Raw genomic sequence first — 17,221 nt, 5'->3', positions numbered from 1 at the left:
CCATTACAAAGTGTCTTTGCAAGTTCGTCAGCTTATTCTACTATACTAGATTCAACCGTTCTTGAGCATACTAATAATCTAAACAACTTGGCAACTACATGCCACCTAACTCTCATTATAGTCAATTGAACAAGGGGACCATCGAAACAAAATGCAACCCATAAAAGGGGTTTTAAAAAAAAAAAAAAGTGGTGACCCTTTTTTCCACTTCAGCCCCTGCCCCTAAAAAGAAGGGGCTGTACACGTCCCCGATTAAACAATATGTATTAACCTAGAACACTGTCTTAGACTTGATGGCTGCTCTGTCAATTCTTAGTCATCAGTTAGAAACCTAGGTGTGCTATTTGATCGCAATCTTTTCTTGGAAAGCCACATTTCTAGCATTTGTAAAACTGCAATTTGATTATATCTAGAATATCAAAATCAACTGCAGGCGGCAGATCCTTTTCCTATATAGAACCCAAACCAAATGACCCCTCAAATCAAACATGCAGACTCAAAACATTTTCTACATTTATTAACAATCAAGAACAAGATCCCCTTACAAAAATCACACATTGAAGAAAAAAAAAATATATATATAAATAATTTAATCGGGGACGACATGCCATAGGCTGAATTTAATCTATTCCATCTAACTGGATATTCCTGTACAGCCATTAAATTGGTCATACATGCAAATAAAAGTGCTATCCTAGTTCAAATGCAGAAAATCACTGATAGATTAAGGTGCATTCACATTAAAGCTGAGAGATTCCTCATTAAACAAAAAGGAAAAGGCCATTTAAACAAATGAAAAGTAACAATCAGTGTAGCCATTTTTCCACAGTAGGGCGAGTCTAGTGATATTTACCACTGAAGATCTCAGACACTGGAAACCAAATTCATAGACCAGACCAAATCACCCACGTCCCAGAGGAAGGCAGTGCATCTGGAGGAAAGAGACTAGTTTAAGGCCCAATCCCAATTCTACCCCTTACCCTTTCCCCTACCCCTCTGTTTCGGGCGTTCACTTGAAGGGGTGTCTCGATTCTCTTTTGGTTGGAGGGGTAGGGGTAAGGGCCAGATAGCCCTTCAAACAAAGATTTTTCGGAACCACACTTCAAACGAAGGGGTATGAATTATCTCGGCAACATGGCTGCTACAGCGAACAAAGACACAAATGCAAGCTTTTTTGGCATAAATCAAGATAAAAAAAAGCTAATATTTGCTAACGTCATATTACAGACTGCATGATAGTGCCACAGCATATGTCTGATCAGGGCGATAACTGCCCTAGACATTGATGAGGACTAATCCTCCCAATAATTAGAATTCGCTAGACCATTTCCTCAAATATTGCCTACTCGAGAGAGAGCGAGAAAAAAAAAAAAAAAGGAAGCGTGTATTCGCGTGTGTGCATTTATCTTTAGAGTGAGTTTACTTAAAAACAGCGATTGTAATGTAGCGATTCAGTATTTAAACTGTATTTAATAAAAGTCATGGGGCAGCGTTGACAAGTTTATTTTCTCCTGGATGTGTGAGCTGCGTGATCTCCGATACGCGTGCGTGTCAGTAAGCAGCTCATTAATACAGAACAATAATTAAATGTCCCATTCTTCGTGATCCCACAGGAATACACAAAGGGGGCATGGTCTTGTTGCGCTCCCACAGAGAAGAGGAAGAGTTGCGTTTGTCGCCATGTTGTCGAAACACTTATTTTCATTTCGGAGTCCTATCACCTTTGTTTGGGCTTCCCAGGAACACTGTACTTAGAAAATCAATGGTTACAATTTGTGTTTAACGCAGTTCCTGAAAATTATAATCCACATGTAAAACTATGTGCCGCACATTTTGCTGAGGACAGCTTCCTCAATCTAGGGATATGCCGGTATCAAATTTTCCTGTTCAGATTAATTTATCATGCTTTTAAATCACTTAAACTGTATTAATCACGGTATTGAGATTTATTTAAAAAAAATAATGCTCATAATACAGTATAACAGGTTAAATAACTTCTTTTATTTAAATGTTTTTTTTTTTATTAGAGAACAATTCAGAAGTTTATAAAGTTAAGTTTTGCACAGATTAAAGTGCAAAAGAGCTATAAAGACCCATGATGTTCATCTTACCTATAGTAAATACACAAATCTGAATGGCTATTTAAAATTTAAATGTTTCAGAAAGTAGGGCAGCTGGTTTATTTGTGGTGTTTCAAGGGTAAGGACTGCATTCTCTGCAGTTTAGCGCCATCTACTGTCAGAGAGTGAATGTGCTTTCATTCAGCGTCCCTCATGTGTTCCTCCACGTGCTTCTCTTACGTGCTTGTTTACAGAGCACACAAGTGTCTTTCAAGCAGCATAAAGCAGTGTTGTGCATTGACCAATTGATGGGAATAGTATTCTTAATGCATTTCAAATTCTGAATAATTTGTAATATATAATTTGCGGTATTTCTAAGTGCCCACGATAACAATATTGTTCAAATTCATTACTGAATACCGGCACAAGTCTACCTCAATCTCAATCAGTTTAATGCCGGATTCGCACAAAGATTATTCTTAAAAGATGGAGCAGTTCCCTCTTTGTCTGGAGAAGGCGTTGTTTATGGACCACAACCGGAAAGTGTATTTTATCAAGTTGGTGCATTTAACGGTTTCTGTAACTTATTACACAAAAGGACAACACTGTTTAGCTTTGTTAACTAGATGTTAGGGCTGTGCAAAAAAAATCTAATGTGATTTTCATGCGCATCTCGTCAGTAAAGGCGTTCTGTGATAAGTACATCTCCAGCACGTGTGTTCAGATCAGGATTGCCAGGTTTTCAAAACAAATCCTGCCCACTTGCTTCTCAAAACTACTCAAACTAGCCCAATCGCGTATCAGGGAGGGCAGCCTGCGCTCAGCTGCTGTCGAATCACAACACAGGAACCGCTGGCACAATCAGAACTCGTCACTTATTTCTGGAGTTATTAGACTTTATAGAACAAGGAAGTCATCAGCCTGTTTTTATGACAGTGAAAACAGCGGTATACAGATAGGCGAATTGTTTGAAACACTTTTTTTTTTTTTACGCACGAAACATGACCACGTTATATTGCAAACTATAAACACAAAGCTTTAAAGAAAAGAAAAAAAAAAAAAAAAAAAAAAAAAGTGACCTTTAAAGGCTCTAATGCACACCAGTATGAGTGTATTGTAAGAGCTAGAGGACGATATGATGCGTGACGGCATAGTAGTGGTGTCCCAATCCTTAGGGGGATTTTTTTAAGGAGAAGGGGTATAAAATAGAATTGGGCCCAAGTCAAAAGTTGTAGCCATTCACTCAGAGCAAGTAAGCAGGATTTCAATGCATCAGGAACGGATTAGATTGTGACTAGAGATGCATAATAACAGACTGACAAAAGACTGCAAATACTTCGATATTAGCACACAGGTGAATCAGTTAGGTTCCTCATTTTGAGAACTGAACACAGTGGTGTATTTCCCAAAAGAATCGCAAATCAACTTTAGTCACAAGTTTGTAACGAAACCGTTCAACTAATCAGGGTTTCCTGAAACCATAGTTCAAACATTCACAATCAGCATCACAAACTTGTGTGTTAGGAACTACAGATCTCCAACGGTGATTAGAAGCATGGTTTCTTGTTTGCAAGACATATGGGCTTAAATATTATGCTCTTGGGCACAGTTAGCAAGCTAACATGCAGTGCAATCTATTTAAATATATACACATTTTAAATCTATCCATTTTAGTGGGTCTTCTATAAGCCCTTAAAAGAGGGACCTGCAGGTAGTCAAACTTCAATTAAAGCAAAATGACAGGGAATATATATTTATTAGTCACCGGGTGCCTTGATCACCACAGCAGCATCTTAGAGATCTCCAATCAGTTAATTAGCAGAAGTTATTACTCATGCGCACGACGTCATTAATGATAGCCCTAAATTGTTGAACTAATGTGGTTCAAACACCGGAGATGCGACAGTGCTAGGGAAACATTCATAACTGGCTAGTTTCCACAACAATGCATCGTACCGTGGGGGTTAATCAGTGATTTACATCACTGTACAAGAAACCCTGAACTACTCTCTTTACAGACTTAATTCCAGATGCCTCTCAGAGAGGCTGCATTTTATACTACTGTAAGAATAAGTGACTCACGCCAGGCCTCAGAGCCGTCCACTCCCTACCCTCTGTGGAACAGGGTGCTGTGCAACCACTTGGCCCCGTCTCCCTCTGAAATTACCCCGAAAACCACGGCCTCGTAGAAACCGCCCAGGGACCCCAAAAGTCTCCACGTTCAGCTTCCTCTCCTCAGCCCATGTGGTACGTCTGAAGACCGAGAGAGACATTACTCCGAGGAAACACACCCACCGAAATACAAATGCCTCATACCTTGACTTAAGTTCTGAGGAGACGTTATCGAAGAAGCACTTGGCTTTATTGTAAAAGCACTTGGGCCCGAGTGGATCCTCTTCTACATTGCTCTCACTCTCAAGGACAGGCTTTTCCTTCTCTTTATCGCTCCTTTCCTCTGGGCTCTCCTTTGGTTCTGACAGGAGAAACAAGAGCACAAAGAAAACCTTTCGAAATCAACTCCAGAAGGTCAGTGGAGTAAAAAAATAAAAATAAAAAACACACACACAATCCATACCTTGAACACTGAGCTGGTCTTCAATCTCTTTCTCCAGCTCGTCTTTATTAAACTGAGCGTTTGCCATTTCGAAGTCAAAGTCCGACTCAAACTGCAGGGTGCTGGGCTTCATGCTGCCTACAAGGATTTGACCTCTGCCACGGTTCCTGGACCGTCGAGCTCCTGCAAGACACCTCAGATATGTACCGAAAGCGGTGTTCATTTCCACAGGAGAACAAACCCCTCAGTCTTTACCCTGTTTTCTTCTGCTGCCTGGAGGCTTGTTCTCGTCATTGGCTGAACTTGGTCCCTTCAAGGCTCCTTGCTGTGCAGCTGAAGCAGAAAGGTCCCATGGGGATAACATTATGGAGGGGTTGAGAAAATTTTTTTTTTATTTTAAAATATTTTTTATAATAGATAGATAGACAGATAAATGATTCCACGTGTGCATTGCTTCACAACATCAAGACAAAGACCAGCAGGTTTAATTTTTTGCCATCATCAAAAATGAGTTCCGTCATATTGGTGACGTTGACCAATAGCAGCACAGAAGCTCTTTCATATGGTTTAATCAATGAAACGAATTAAATGACATGCGATGAATGGTCAGGAAGCAATGTGTAGTCTAGACATGCTTCTTGTCCACGAGAGTCAAAATTGTGCAATTTGACACCATAACTATCGTGAGCGACAAGTATAGTCTAGTCTGAACCTGGCTTAGTGTTGTCAGTTACATAGGAAATACTGAATTTAGTTTGTGCGCATGTGCTAAATACTGAGAATGTCATGCCATCTTTACACGTGACCACTGGAGCTAGGACAGGCCTCACAAACGGAGGAGACAATACACACTATTAAAGTTAGAGCAATGTGTTTGGACCTCACAAATCTTCAAATATACTTTATTTTTAGTCATTGTGTTTCTACATATGATAGTTTTTATACACCACATCTGTATCGTCACGGTGACTTGAGTTTGTGGAATCTTTTAAGCGAAGTCATAAGTTTATCAATGAAGTATAGCACAGAAGAAAAAAGTGCTGCAACACGCAAAAAAATAAAAAAATAAAGATTAAGGCAGTGCAGGATGCCATTAACCAGAAGTACAAAAGTAGCGCTCCAGCCTCTCAGTATCAGTTCACAGGGAAGCTTACCGTATTTTCCAGACTATAAGTCGCACTTTTTTTTTCATAGTTTGGCTGGTCCTGCGACTTATAGTCAGGTGAGACTTATCAAAATTAATTTGATATGAACCAAGAGAAATGAACTAAGACAAATGAACCAAGAGAAAACATGACCGTCTACAGCCGTGAGAGGGCGCTCTATGCTGCTCAGTGCTCTTGTAGTCTACCCCTGATAAACAGAGCACCCTCTCGCGGCTGTAGACGGTAATGTTTTCTCTTGGTTCTAAAAAAAAAAAATGCGACTTATAGTCCAGTGCGACTTATAGTCCGAAATATACGGCATGTATGGTTATCTGCGTGTTCACTGGATTGTTTCATTGGGTTAGTTTATATAAACCCAATACTTTTTGCTTCCATCAGAATTAATTCATTCGGATTGATGAATCCAAACGTATTGTTTACATTAATGCTAGATAAAGTTATTGGGTTGACATACGCATTTGTCACATGCTTCTAATCAAATTTACTCTTTTGACATCCACACACTGCATGAATATACATAGTTTCCCGCTGCGCTCACATAGGGTTTTAAAATGCACACGTGATATTTATCTACTTCAGAAGCTAATCTGTGTGTGTGTGTGGGGGGGGGGGGGGTTAGAAAAAAAAATTCCGCCCCCCAAATCCAAACCAGTCATTTGTTGAGGAGTCTTAAACACGGAGTCTGGTGAAATGTTGTCCTGCCTCACTTCACAGATGCAGATTTAAAAGGGGAGTATTATTATGAAGGGATACTTATGACACTTTATTCACCAGGAAGCACAGCTCCTTCTGCACATCATAACGCTATTTCTACCTCAATGCGCAGTGCTTTCCAGCTTCGTTTTTCAATCTGATCAAGTGTTTACATGTTCTCTTACTCCGATTACAAAAAGAATAAACCACCCCTTACAATCTGATCGAAATTTTAGTCGAATCTGGCCAATTAAATCCGAATGACATGTTTTCATGTGACTTTATTCTGATTGTACTTCTAGTCCTATTACGATCGGATTAGTAGGGTCCATGTAATCCATGTTTGAGTCTTTAACGGTGTTTGGAATAACGGTAAGTTGGTAACGACGTTATTTTTTCAGTAACTGGGTAATCTAATTAGTTACTTTTCCTTTCGTTACAACGCCGTTAACATCACTGGACGTTACATGCGGTGCGTTACTATGCATTGATTGAATAAACCGAACGCACCCCTGGCTCACACCGCTAGTGAGGAGGTGGGTTAATAACGAGATAAGCGATTATGATTTGCAAAGGCAGAGTTGTGTGTTTCATGGTAGCCAATCAGAGCCAGTGTTTTTACACACATGACAGCATACGCGCCAGCGGCGCCACACACACGCAACAGCTAAACAGAGATTCGCGGCATCAACAGAGATGGGGAGTCAGGAGCAATCCTAGGAAAAGTTGGCATTTTCAAGGTGGAGATAAGCACTACTTCAAATTCAATGTGGTCAAAGGCAAGAACGTGCATGTAATGTGTACATTATGTCCAGGAGCGAAGACTTTGTCGACATCCGTTGCAACTCTAATTTAATGAAGCATCTCACAACGACACACGCATCTACAAAGCTAGCGGCCAAAAACACTTTTCTTACAAAGATAATGCATGAAGTGCAGGATAAAACTCTTGCTGTCTGTTGATGTGCAATAAATCAAAAGTTATGTATGAACACCTGTCTGTTCTATTCATTTTAACTGACTTGTTAAAACTGCAAAAAAAAAAAAAAATACATTCTTTGACATGTAGCAACTTTTTTTTTTTTTTTTTTTAAACAGTAACGCAAGTAGTTACTTTCCCTGGTAACGAATTACTCTATAATCACTTTTTGGTATTCACAAGTAGTGAATAACTATAACCAATTACTTTTTTTAAAGTAACGTTCCCAACAGTGGTCTTTAATGCCATGCCAGCTTCTGTGGCCATTTTCAACTCAAACGGTGTCCAGCTTAACTCTTAAAATCTTTCCTCACAGGGTTAAAAATCAGCAGAGAACATGTCGGAGGATCTCCTAGCATTAAAGCAGTCATGTTTGGGTTACCATCTGGTGTGGAGTAGCTCACCTCTCTGGGCCGGGGCTCTGGCCCTCTGCGCTTGGCCTGTCTCTCCTCCCTGCTGCTGCGCTCCAGACAAACCCTTCTTCTGCGCCGCTTTCTCCGCAGGCACGGTCTGAACAGCCTGCTCAACCATTGGGCCTCTCCTCACAGGAACACCAGGCAAGCCAGAGCCTCAGAAACAGACAGCGAACAGTCACTCAGTGCACCGCTCACAGCTCAGTTTGAAAAGGCTGCTCATCTTACCGAGGCCCAGGGCAGCGGCATACTGCTGGCTGAGGAGCGAGCTGGCGGCCAGCTGGCTGTAGGAGGGCAGCACGCTTCGGTAAGGACTGTAGCCACCCTGAGATGCAGGGTAATGAACCGAGCCCACAGACGACTACCGGAGACAAACACACATCAGCCCTACCTGCAGAAACATACAGAGGAGACTCTCGCAGCCAAACTGACCTGAACAATAGCAGGGTCCTGAGGAAGACTGTGGTGCATCTTCAGAGGTTCACAGACCGTGATGTCTTTGATGTCACTTCCTCGGAAGATGATGTACTCGAAGACCTCATCCCTCGGTGGCACGGGCCGGTCTGTCGGTCGCCCCTCCGTCCCAAAAGACCTCACTGACAAAAACAAAAGCTGCAGTGAGACTCCATGACTGCATCATAGCTAAATAAACCAATGTTATAGACCTTACAAGCTCGAACCCAAACAAACTTCACCCTCTTTCCATTTACCATGGTGTTAAAATTTAGGAAACGAGGAAAGCAGATGTATGGAAGCATATGGGTAGCAATATTCAATTTGGAATGTAATATGCAAAATGACAATGCAATATGTAAAATGGCAATGCATTTCTGTATTAACATTTACCAATACATTTGTGCAACATTTGGTGCAAAAGTCTCCAGAAGTCCCCAAAAGTTTCATTTGCAATTTCATACACCAGTTTTAATATGTAAAATGAATACTAATTTTAACGCTTTTTAAGTTGCAAAATTAAAATGAAAATGTATTACAGAAATGATTAGATGTATAACACGTTCAAGCAAAAACTGTGACATAATTATCATTTAAATGCTATTTTTCTTAAATGCATTAACACTCAATCAAGACACTTCGGATGCATTTGCATTCAATGTGCCGCAATGAATGTAGCAAAATTCAATGTGCACATTGAAAATGCATTCCGAGCCGATCACGTGTCCGCCCCCTCCCACCATGTCAATCACTGCGTGAACAAGGCGGGGCTTGCAGAAGGTCAGAGACTCAAATCTCAAGAAGAGGATTCAAGTGAGAGAACATGGACAAGACAGTTGGTCCGTGTACGTTTTGATCATTTCGGTTTATGGCTTCAATATTTTATTCGCACTTGTGGGCGGCGCTGAAGCGCTCCTTTCATCTGATTGGTCGAATCGCTCCACCTTCAGCTCAGTCTTTTCATTCTTTCAGGCAGAATAAGAGTCAGTGCGAGTGCGGCACTGTGATGTCTGAAACCGCTCACTGTTAATAAGAATAATATTTGAATCAGATGATGCTGGCCACATAATTTGTGCTGCTGCGACTTGCAAGAGACCCCGTTAAATTATTTCTAGGTTATAGTATTGTATAAATATTGTCCCACTGATAAAAACAGTGCAAATAGTTCTGTCTCATTGGACAACAGTGAAGTGGAAATAAATAGTTAAATTTATGAAATAAAATTAAATAGGATTTTTTGTCCAGAGGGCGCTCTGGGGTAGGCTACAGGAGCACTGAGCAGCACAGAGCTAATTTTACTATTTATTTCAGAAATGTAACAATATAAATTTTTACAATTATTTATTAATGTCACACACACATACCTAAGTGCCTTATGACTTAAAAGATGAGTGGTAAATGTTACAGACATTGAACTGTTCAGTCTATTATTGATTTTTATTTCCACTTCACTTTTCTCCAAAGAGACAGAACTATTTGCACTGTATTTATCAGTGGGACAATATTCATACAATACTACAACCTAGAAATAATTTGCAGGTCTCAGCAGCACGAATTATGTGCCCAGCTACATCCGATTCAAATATTATGCTAATTAACAGTGAGCGGTGGTTTGACTCTTATTCTGTCTGAAAGAGATCGAGTAGAAGGTGGAGCGATTTGACCAATCAGATGAAAGCGGCGTTTTAGCTCCGCCCACAAGTGCGAATAAAATATTAAAGCCATAAACTGAAATGATCAAAACGTACACGAACCAACTGTCTTGTCCATGTTCTCTCACTTGAATCCTCTTCCTGAGATTTGAGTCTTGACCTTCTGCAAGCCCCGCCTTGTTCACGCAGTGATTGACATGGCAGGAGGGGGCGGACACGTGATCGGCTCGGAATGCATTTTCAATGTGCACATTGAATTTTGCTACATTCATTGCGGGACACTGAAATGCATTCGTAAGTCTTGACTGAGTGTTAATGCATTTAAGAAAAATAGCATTTGAATGATAATTTTGCCACAGTTTTTGACTGAACATGTTTTACATATCTAATCATTTCTGTAATACATTTTAATTTTGCAACTTATAAAGCGTTAAAATTAGTTTTCATTTTACATATTAAACCAGTGTATGAAATGGCAAATGAAAATTATCTAATTTAATTTTCATTTTGCACCAAACGTTGTACAAATGTATTGGAAAATGTAAATACAGAAATGCATTGTCATTTTGCATATTACATTCCAAATTGAATATTGCTACCCATACGCTTCCATACCAGGTGCAATCAAACCAACAAAAAGAGCAATAATATACAAGTACACATAGCAAGGCAATTCATTCATGTTATCATTAACAGGAAAACCTGCGGTTAGAAAAAGAAGAGTGCAAGTGGTGTCAAGCGTTTGTTTTCCTTTTAATAAAAGCAGAAAATAATTAGAATAGAGTGCTAGAGTTAGGAGGTAGGAGACATTCACACTCAAACCTATAAGCAGTTTCGATTTAAGTGAAAGACTTACTTTGTATGTTTGATCATGACTTCCTTATTAATTTGATGTTTCAATGAACCGATTAAACACTAGTCGGGTTTCCATCCAAAGATGCGAATATGAGAACGCAAACTTCTGCGCAAAATTGGAATATTGCACAAAACATTTGCGAATAAGCAGCGTTTTCAACCAAAGAGTCAAAGAGAACCATATCGTCACTTCCTGATAAACTGGCACTATAAAATCACTAAGAAAAGTAGGAGAAGCTACTGAATATATTCATTGTCCTATATAATAAGTTACTTGCACCACGACGAAACCATGAATGGCTTATTGCTTATTGTTTGGGAACGCAGTCGTTTAACAGTTCTGGGAGGCAATTAAACAATTACTTTGACAGACTCGGGCATTCCCAAATGACCATATAACAACATTTTAGAGGTGTAATGAGATCGATCCGCTGGTAAGTCACGATTTACCGCCCAAAGTCACATGACTTCGCATTTTAATTCGAAATTCGTTTCCACGACTCGACTCTGATGCGATACTTTAAAATGCACATAAAAGCAGGGTGGTGGAAACTCAGCTCCTGCAACGGGCCAGAGATGGGTTTAAATGACGTCTGTTAACAATTGATGCATACACATTCTTTACACGTTCAAACAACGGTCTATTTTATTTCATATTATTGAAGAGGACTGGCTAAGAAAGAGCTCATTTGAAAGCGGATCTCGTGCGTGCCCCACCTGGAAACTAGTATTAACTAGACCTGTGTGTTTTTGTTGCGAACACTTACCTTTCGCCAGAGCCACGGTGGAATTATCAGTGTCTATAGTGTATAATATCCCCTCATAGCGAATCTGAGCTTTAGAGATCAGACTGATCTTACTGCCGATGTAAGGAGTACCGCTGCTCATGATCTCAACCAAACCACTTCAGCTGATTAAAGAGACTTCAAACAGGCCAGATCTGTTCAAACCGAAGCATAGGCTGTGTCAGAAAGCGCTCATTAGTGATTTATAGAGATGACACACCCCGCCCATTATCTGACCCGCTGCACCTGTCCCGCATCTTCACTACACATTCAGCATTTCGTGAAATTTCATAATCGTGGAAAATACAGTATGTGTCATTTATAAAATGCATATTTAATACATTCATTCAACTAATTTATTAATTAGATTTTTTTATATATATATAAAAAAAAAAAAGGTCCACAATGAACAAAAATTATTTGGAAAAGCCCAGCTTTATTCATGTGCTTTGAGAATTAAGCAGATTTAACAAAACAATTACACATAATAATATAACAATAAACAGTATTTTAAGATTCAAACACTGGTTGGGGTCTCTCAAGGGGGCACAATAAGTCCTCAAGTTTATGTCAACGTATCCCAGCTGGCATTTCAGTGTTGATTCACCGGTGAATCAGCGTCGGTACCACGGTTGAATCAATGGTGGACTAGGTTTCGATTTTGCAAATTGAATCAACGTTAAAATCGCAACATTGTTTCACGTCTGACCTTCATCATTGGGTAAATGAAGGACGTTCTGTAGACGTTGGATTAACATTGAATTAGGTGTTGATTTTGCAAAGTGAATCAACGTTGATAAGGCGATGTTGTTTCACTGTAGTACCTTTCAACATAGGTAAATACACAACTGTACGTTTAATTAGAGCCTAGTTTGGATTTAGATCAACACTGTAAAGGTTAAAAATCAAATGACTGGGAGCAATGGCTTTACATTCATCTTCAATAAACTACCACATCCTCAAAATTGAAAACATCAGTTTTATTTTGGAAATACACTGTATTAAACAAATGAAAATAATCCCAAACTTTGACTTGCAGTGTTTATGCATGGATGTATTGTTAAAAAACCTGTAGAAGAACAATCGCAATACAATAATATTTAAAGTTTTTTGTCAAATACATATCTTGCACTGCACCTGCAAGATAAACCCTTGTACCTTTATGACTGAAACCAGTTGATCTTTTATTTTGGTGGGAGACTACAGTTTCTGTAAAAAACATGTTTTAGTAATGTGTCTCATTACAAGAGATGTGTACACATCTGTGTCATTTTTACCGTGGGGAATGCAGAATGAGATTTCTAACGAAAGGGACCCTAAAATGTTAGAACCAGCAGCCTCGTGCATACAGTGTGGTTGTGCTTCGGGTGATCCTTGAAAGAGTCCCAGCGCTAGGTCCTTTCTGACGCCGTCCCCTCCACTCTCTCCCACTTGTGCACTTTCTGTATTGTCCTGTATAAACAATAACACCAAAAATACTTTTTTTTACATTACATGTCTTCACAATGGAGTAATGCGGTGTTAAGCATGTGGAACAGTAACAAACACTATTCAACATAAACTAGAACCCAAAACTCTAATCTAATTGTGAGGTAGTTTCACATTATGTAGATTATCTCAGTGATGAAATCTCGACTGGCATTTTCTGGCTAACAGCTGAAATGTGGACTGATGCTAAACCTGTTTTTCAGGCCTTAAGGTTTGGTGAAATACATGTTATAAAATTTAAAACAATAAACTACATCAAATGTTCTTAAAAATATAAATGCCAGACATGACAACTTCGTAAACACTCAACTAATATTTTAAGCTAGATAAATGTTTAGATATGTAGTGAAAACAATAAAGATATACTACAACATTTAAGGGGAACATGCTGTTGTAGACAGTAAATTCACACAGTGTTGTTTTAATAAAAGTAGATCAGTTAGGAAGACAGTCATCACAACACGCAGTTCCAGTGTGTTTGGCGAATCAAACTGTTATGAAGAGAGTCAGAGGCATTCGGATCCAAATGCAGTATTTAGCGAATGGACAAACAGAAATCAGGAATGGCGTCAGGGATAACCAGAATCGAACCGGAGATCGGGGCAGGCAGCAGAGAAATAACAAGTCAAACAAACGTCAAACACGAGAATAACAAACACAGGGGAAAAAGGCTCGGAAATGTCAGACAGGCTAAACAAGACTTTACAGTGATTGTGGTGCATATGTGTAAGTGAGGTGCAGGTGTGGCAAGGTGATTTGTGAAGCAGTGACTCATGGGAGATGTAGTTCGGGTGTGGTGCAACAGTATTGGAGGTGCTAGTGACATGGCAGGCGGTGAGTTCATGGAGGACCTGCAGCAGCAATCTTGTGCAGCGGCGCTGGGCTGACTGCCAAGCCAGGATGAGTCTCAGGGGTGGCAGCCATTTTGTGCAGTGGCGCTGGGCTAGCGGCCATCTTGTGCATCTCGTCATCCACAACACCCACAGTAAATGCGGAGCCACTTATTTGAAGTGCCAGATCGGTATACAGTTCAAGTGTCCAATGAGGTTGATGCAAAGGCATGAGTGAGCAGAGCAGCTCAGATAGGCCACTACGAAAAATATCATCAGACATTTCTCATCCATGATAGATAAATGGGCAAACTCAAAGTCCCTCACATAATCCTTGATGGGCTGAATTCCTTGACGTAGACACATAATTTGGGTTCATGACTGACCTGGATGTATCCATTAAAGCTGCTGGATCCTGGTTTGGCGAAGTCTTCTGTTATGAAGAGAGTCAGAGGCGTTCAAATGCAGTAATTATTTAGAGAACGGTCAGACAGGCAGAAATCAGGAATTGTGTCAGGGATAACCAGAATCGAATACACAGTCCAAAGGTCAAACACAGGAGGAAAACACTTGGAAATGTCAGACAGGCTAAACAAGACTTCGCAGTGAGTGAGAGTGATTGTGGTGCTTAAATGTGTGTGTAAATGAGGTGCAGGTGTGGCAAGGAAATTGGCTGATGAATGAGGTGCAGGTGTGGCAAGGTGATTTGTGATGCAGTGACTCATGGGAGATGTAGTTTGGGTGTGGTGCAACAGTATGAGAGGTGCTAGTGTCCAAGTGATGATATGGTGACATCTGGTGGTTGATGGGTGGAATGGTCCTGAGTGGAGTGCCCTCTACTGAAGTTCATGGGCACTCCTGCTAATGATCGTGACACAAACCTTTTGGTCTGATGAATACCTAAAACGTGTATGTGTGTTGGTGCAGACTGACTAAAACATGCCCCTTTCAATGAATTCTTTCTACATGTCATCTCTGGTTTATGTACTAGTGTGAGTTACAGAGACACAGACAAAAGAAAATAGTGTCTGTGGCATCCTTGACCTTTAATGTCTAGTTTTAAATGTAATAGATGGGTTTGTATTAAGTGAAACAGTCATAACAGAAGATGGCAAGACTCATTTTCAAGTTGAGCTAGGGTCTATTATGTGTCTTTGTGACACAGACAGACAGAGCCATAGACATACAAGAAAAAAGCTGTAAAGTACATCACAATCTCAGTTTAAGTACTCTCTTGACATTCATTTTAGCATCTTATACTGTATTTGTTCATGTTTTCCTGCGAACACTCCTCTCTGAGAATAGTATTTATCTAAAAACTACAAAAACAATAAAAAAGATGCACAGCTGGTGGGGCAGACAAACAAAATCAACATTAAAAGTTTTCACAATAGTATAGAAGAGAGGATTTCAGTATTAGGTTTTTGTTATTCTGATACATATTTCTGTTGTGTAAACATATTTACTGTATAAACGAGTATGTCTATAACCTATTCAGGGGTGTGTAGTGCAGTGTTATGGATCTTAAACTTAATCACATTACAACAAGGTGACATAGTCCCTCTAGCAAAACTGTCAAAAGGGGACAAAACAGAAAAATCTCAGCACACGGTAGATGCTAATGCTTATGACCGAAGGAGAGTACATATAGGCCTACTCTTTAATGTCAAGCAGAAACAAACGAGTACAACAAATAAAAATGTGAACATTGTCATCAGCTATATGAACAAGATCTCTAGATGTAGGGGCGATATTTTTATGCTGTAGGCACTGTATGTTTGACCACAGCCAGAGAAAACTCTTCACCTCAAAACTAAGTAAAAACAAAATGTAAACAGACTCATCGATTATCTCTGGTAAAAAAAAAAAAATATATATATATATATATATATATATATATACAAAAAAAAATAAAAAAAATAATTTATATATATACAAAAAAAAAACATTCACAATTTTTGTCTTATGTGCTCATTACAGCTACAATTCTCTTTTGACAAATGCCGTACACACTTTAGCATTTCATAATTCAGTGATTAATTTTTTTGTCAGTTAGTTTTGAGCACAGATAATCCCTATGTAAAAGTTATTTTTGAATGTTTTCTATAACCTTTACAAAAGCGAGAACATCAAAGTTCTCAAATGTGTTTGTATTACAAGAGTAGCCCATCTAACAAATCTGGCAGAAGTGGAGAAACAAAGATGTTTAGCACACACACATTATAGATGCTTACGCACACCAGAGATGTTGCTTTATTTGAGTCAAAGAAGATATCAGTAGTTTCTGAAAACATACTTTAATGTTTAATGTGAAGTGGGATGTGCTGAAAAAAGAATCTGTAGATAAACACCAGGAAAATTGTTTGAAATGGAGGATTGTCAAAATATTAAAGAGTTCAGTCAAATTTTTAACAATTGTATTCTGAATTCTATGTGCATTGTAAACATTTGTTTTCTTGATGTAATCTCCTTCTTAGTAATTTAGTCCCTTGAATACACAAAAGGTTATGGATAAAATGTATCTATACAAGAGTGTGGAAACTTGAACATGCTCAAACATAAATGAGTTTGCAGCTTTCAGTGGAACCATTTGATTTGTTTCAGTCGTAATAGTTTTAAGGGTAAAACAGCTAGAGGTCATTTTTGTGTTGAAGCTTCATGTGTTCACACTTTGTGGACGGACACAAAGTTGCACTAAAAGAAATATCTCAAAGAGAAACATTGTTACTTAATTTCTTAATTTTAATTTATTCATATTATGATGACAGCTAACAAAGAGATGTCTTTACCTAAAAACATACAATATCCAACAAACAAATTGTGAACGGCCATCCAAAATCTTGATATGGCTAAATATAGTGATGTAAGAAAAATTTAATTTACAAAACATTGTGATTCTTAGATGTGACACATCCTTGACAATCTGTTGGCATGCAAAAATAGTCATAAATATTTTAGCTCAGCTATTTACACACACATAGTATGAGAACTGTATATTGTTTCACTTGCATAGCAAATTAATTACAAGTTTATCAGGGTCAAAAGGATATGATGATAATAATTGAAACATCCTTAGCTTGTACATTTCTTTCATGTTGAAATCACAGATTCTAGTGTGTTTAATCTTTAATCGAATAATAAAAAAATAACGTGATGCCTACAAAATAGTCAAATAGTCAAAGTGTATGTTTTCTGTTCTAGGTAAGAACATGTAACAGATCTAGTAAGCTGTTACTTTACTTATTTAAAGTGAGTGGTAATTTTACTCCCAGTCATAAGGGGGGCGTTAGGGA

At 38.9% G+C, this 17,221-nt stretch overlaps 1 protein-coding gene across 1 annotated transcript; it reads right to left on the bottom strand.

Moving 5' to 3' along the window:
- Positions 1 to 501: 501 nt before the first annotated feature.
- lsm14b (LSM family member 14B) lies at positions 502 to 11,795 on the bottom strand. The gene is made up of 9 exons (XM_059527136.1): positions 11,593 to 11,795; positions 8,298 to 8,461; positions 8,094 to 8,226; positions 7,857 to 8,021; positions 4,870 to 4,947; positions 4,636 to 4,797; positions 4,377 to 4,533; positions 4,143 to 4,313; positions 502 to 931 (listed from the first exon to the last, which is right to left on the bottom strand). Exons 1-8 carry the CDS (start codon positions 11,711 to 11,713, stop codon positions 4,151 to 4,153), a joined length of 1,143 nt encoding a protein of 380 aa, XP_059383119.1. The 5' UTR covers positions 11,714 to 11,795; the 3' UTR covers positions 502 to 931; positions 4,143 to 4,150.
- Between the last annotated feature and the right edge of the window lie 5,426 nt (positions 11,796 to 17,221).

Source organism: Carassius carassius, chromosome 37 (genome assembly GCF_963082965.1).
Source record: "Carassius carassius chromosome 37, fCarCar2.1, whole genome shotgun sequence".
NCBI classification, from domain to species: Eukaryota; Metazoa; Chordata; class Actinopteri; order Cypriniformes; family Cyprinidae; genus Carassius; species Carassius carassius.
The sequence above is the reverse complement of the archived record's forward strand: the minus strand, read 5'-3'. Positions and strand labels throughout refer to the sequence as shown.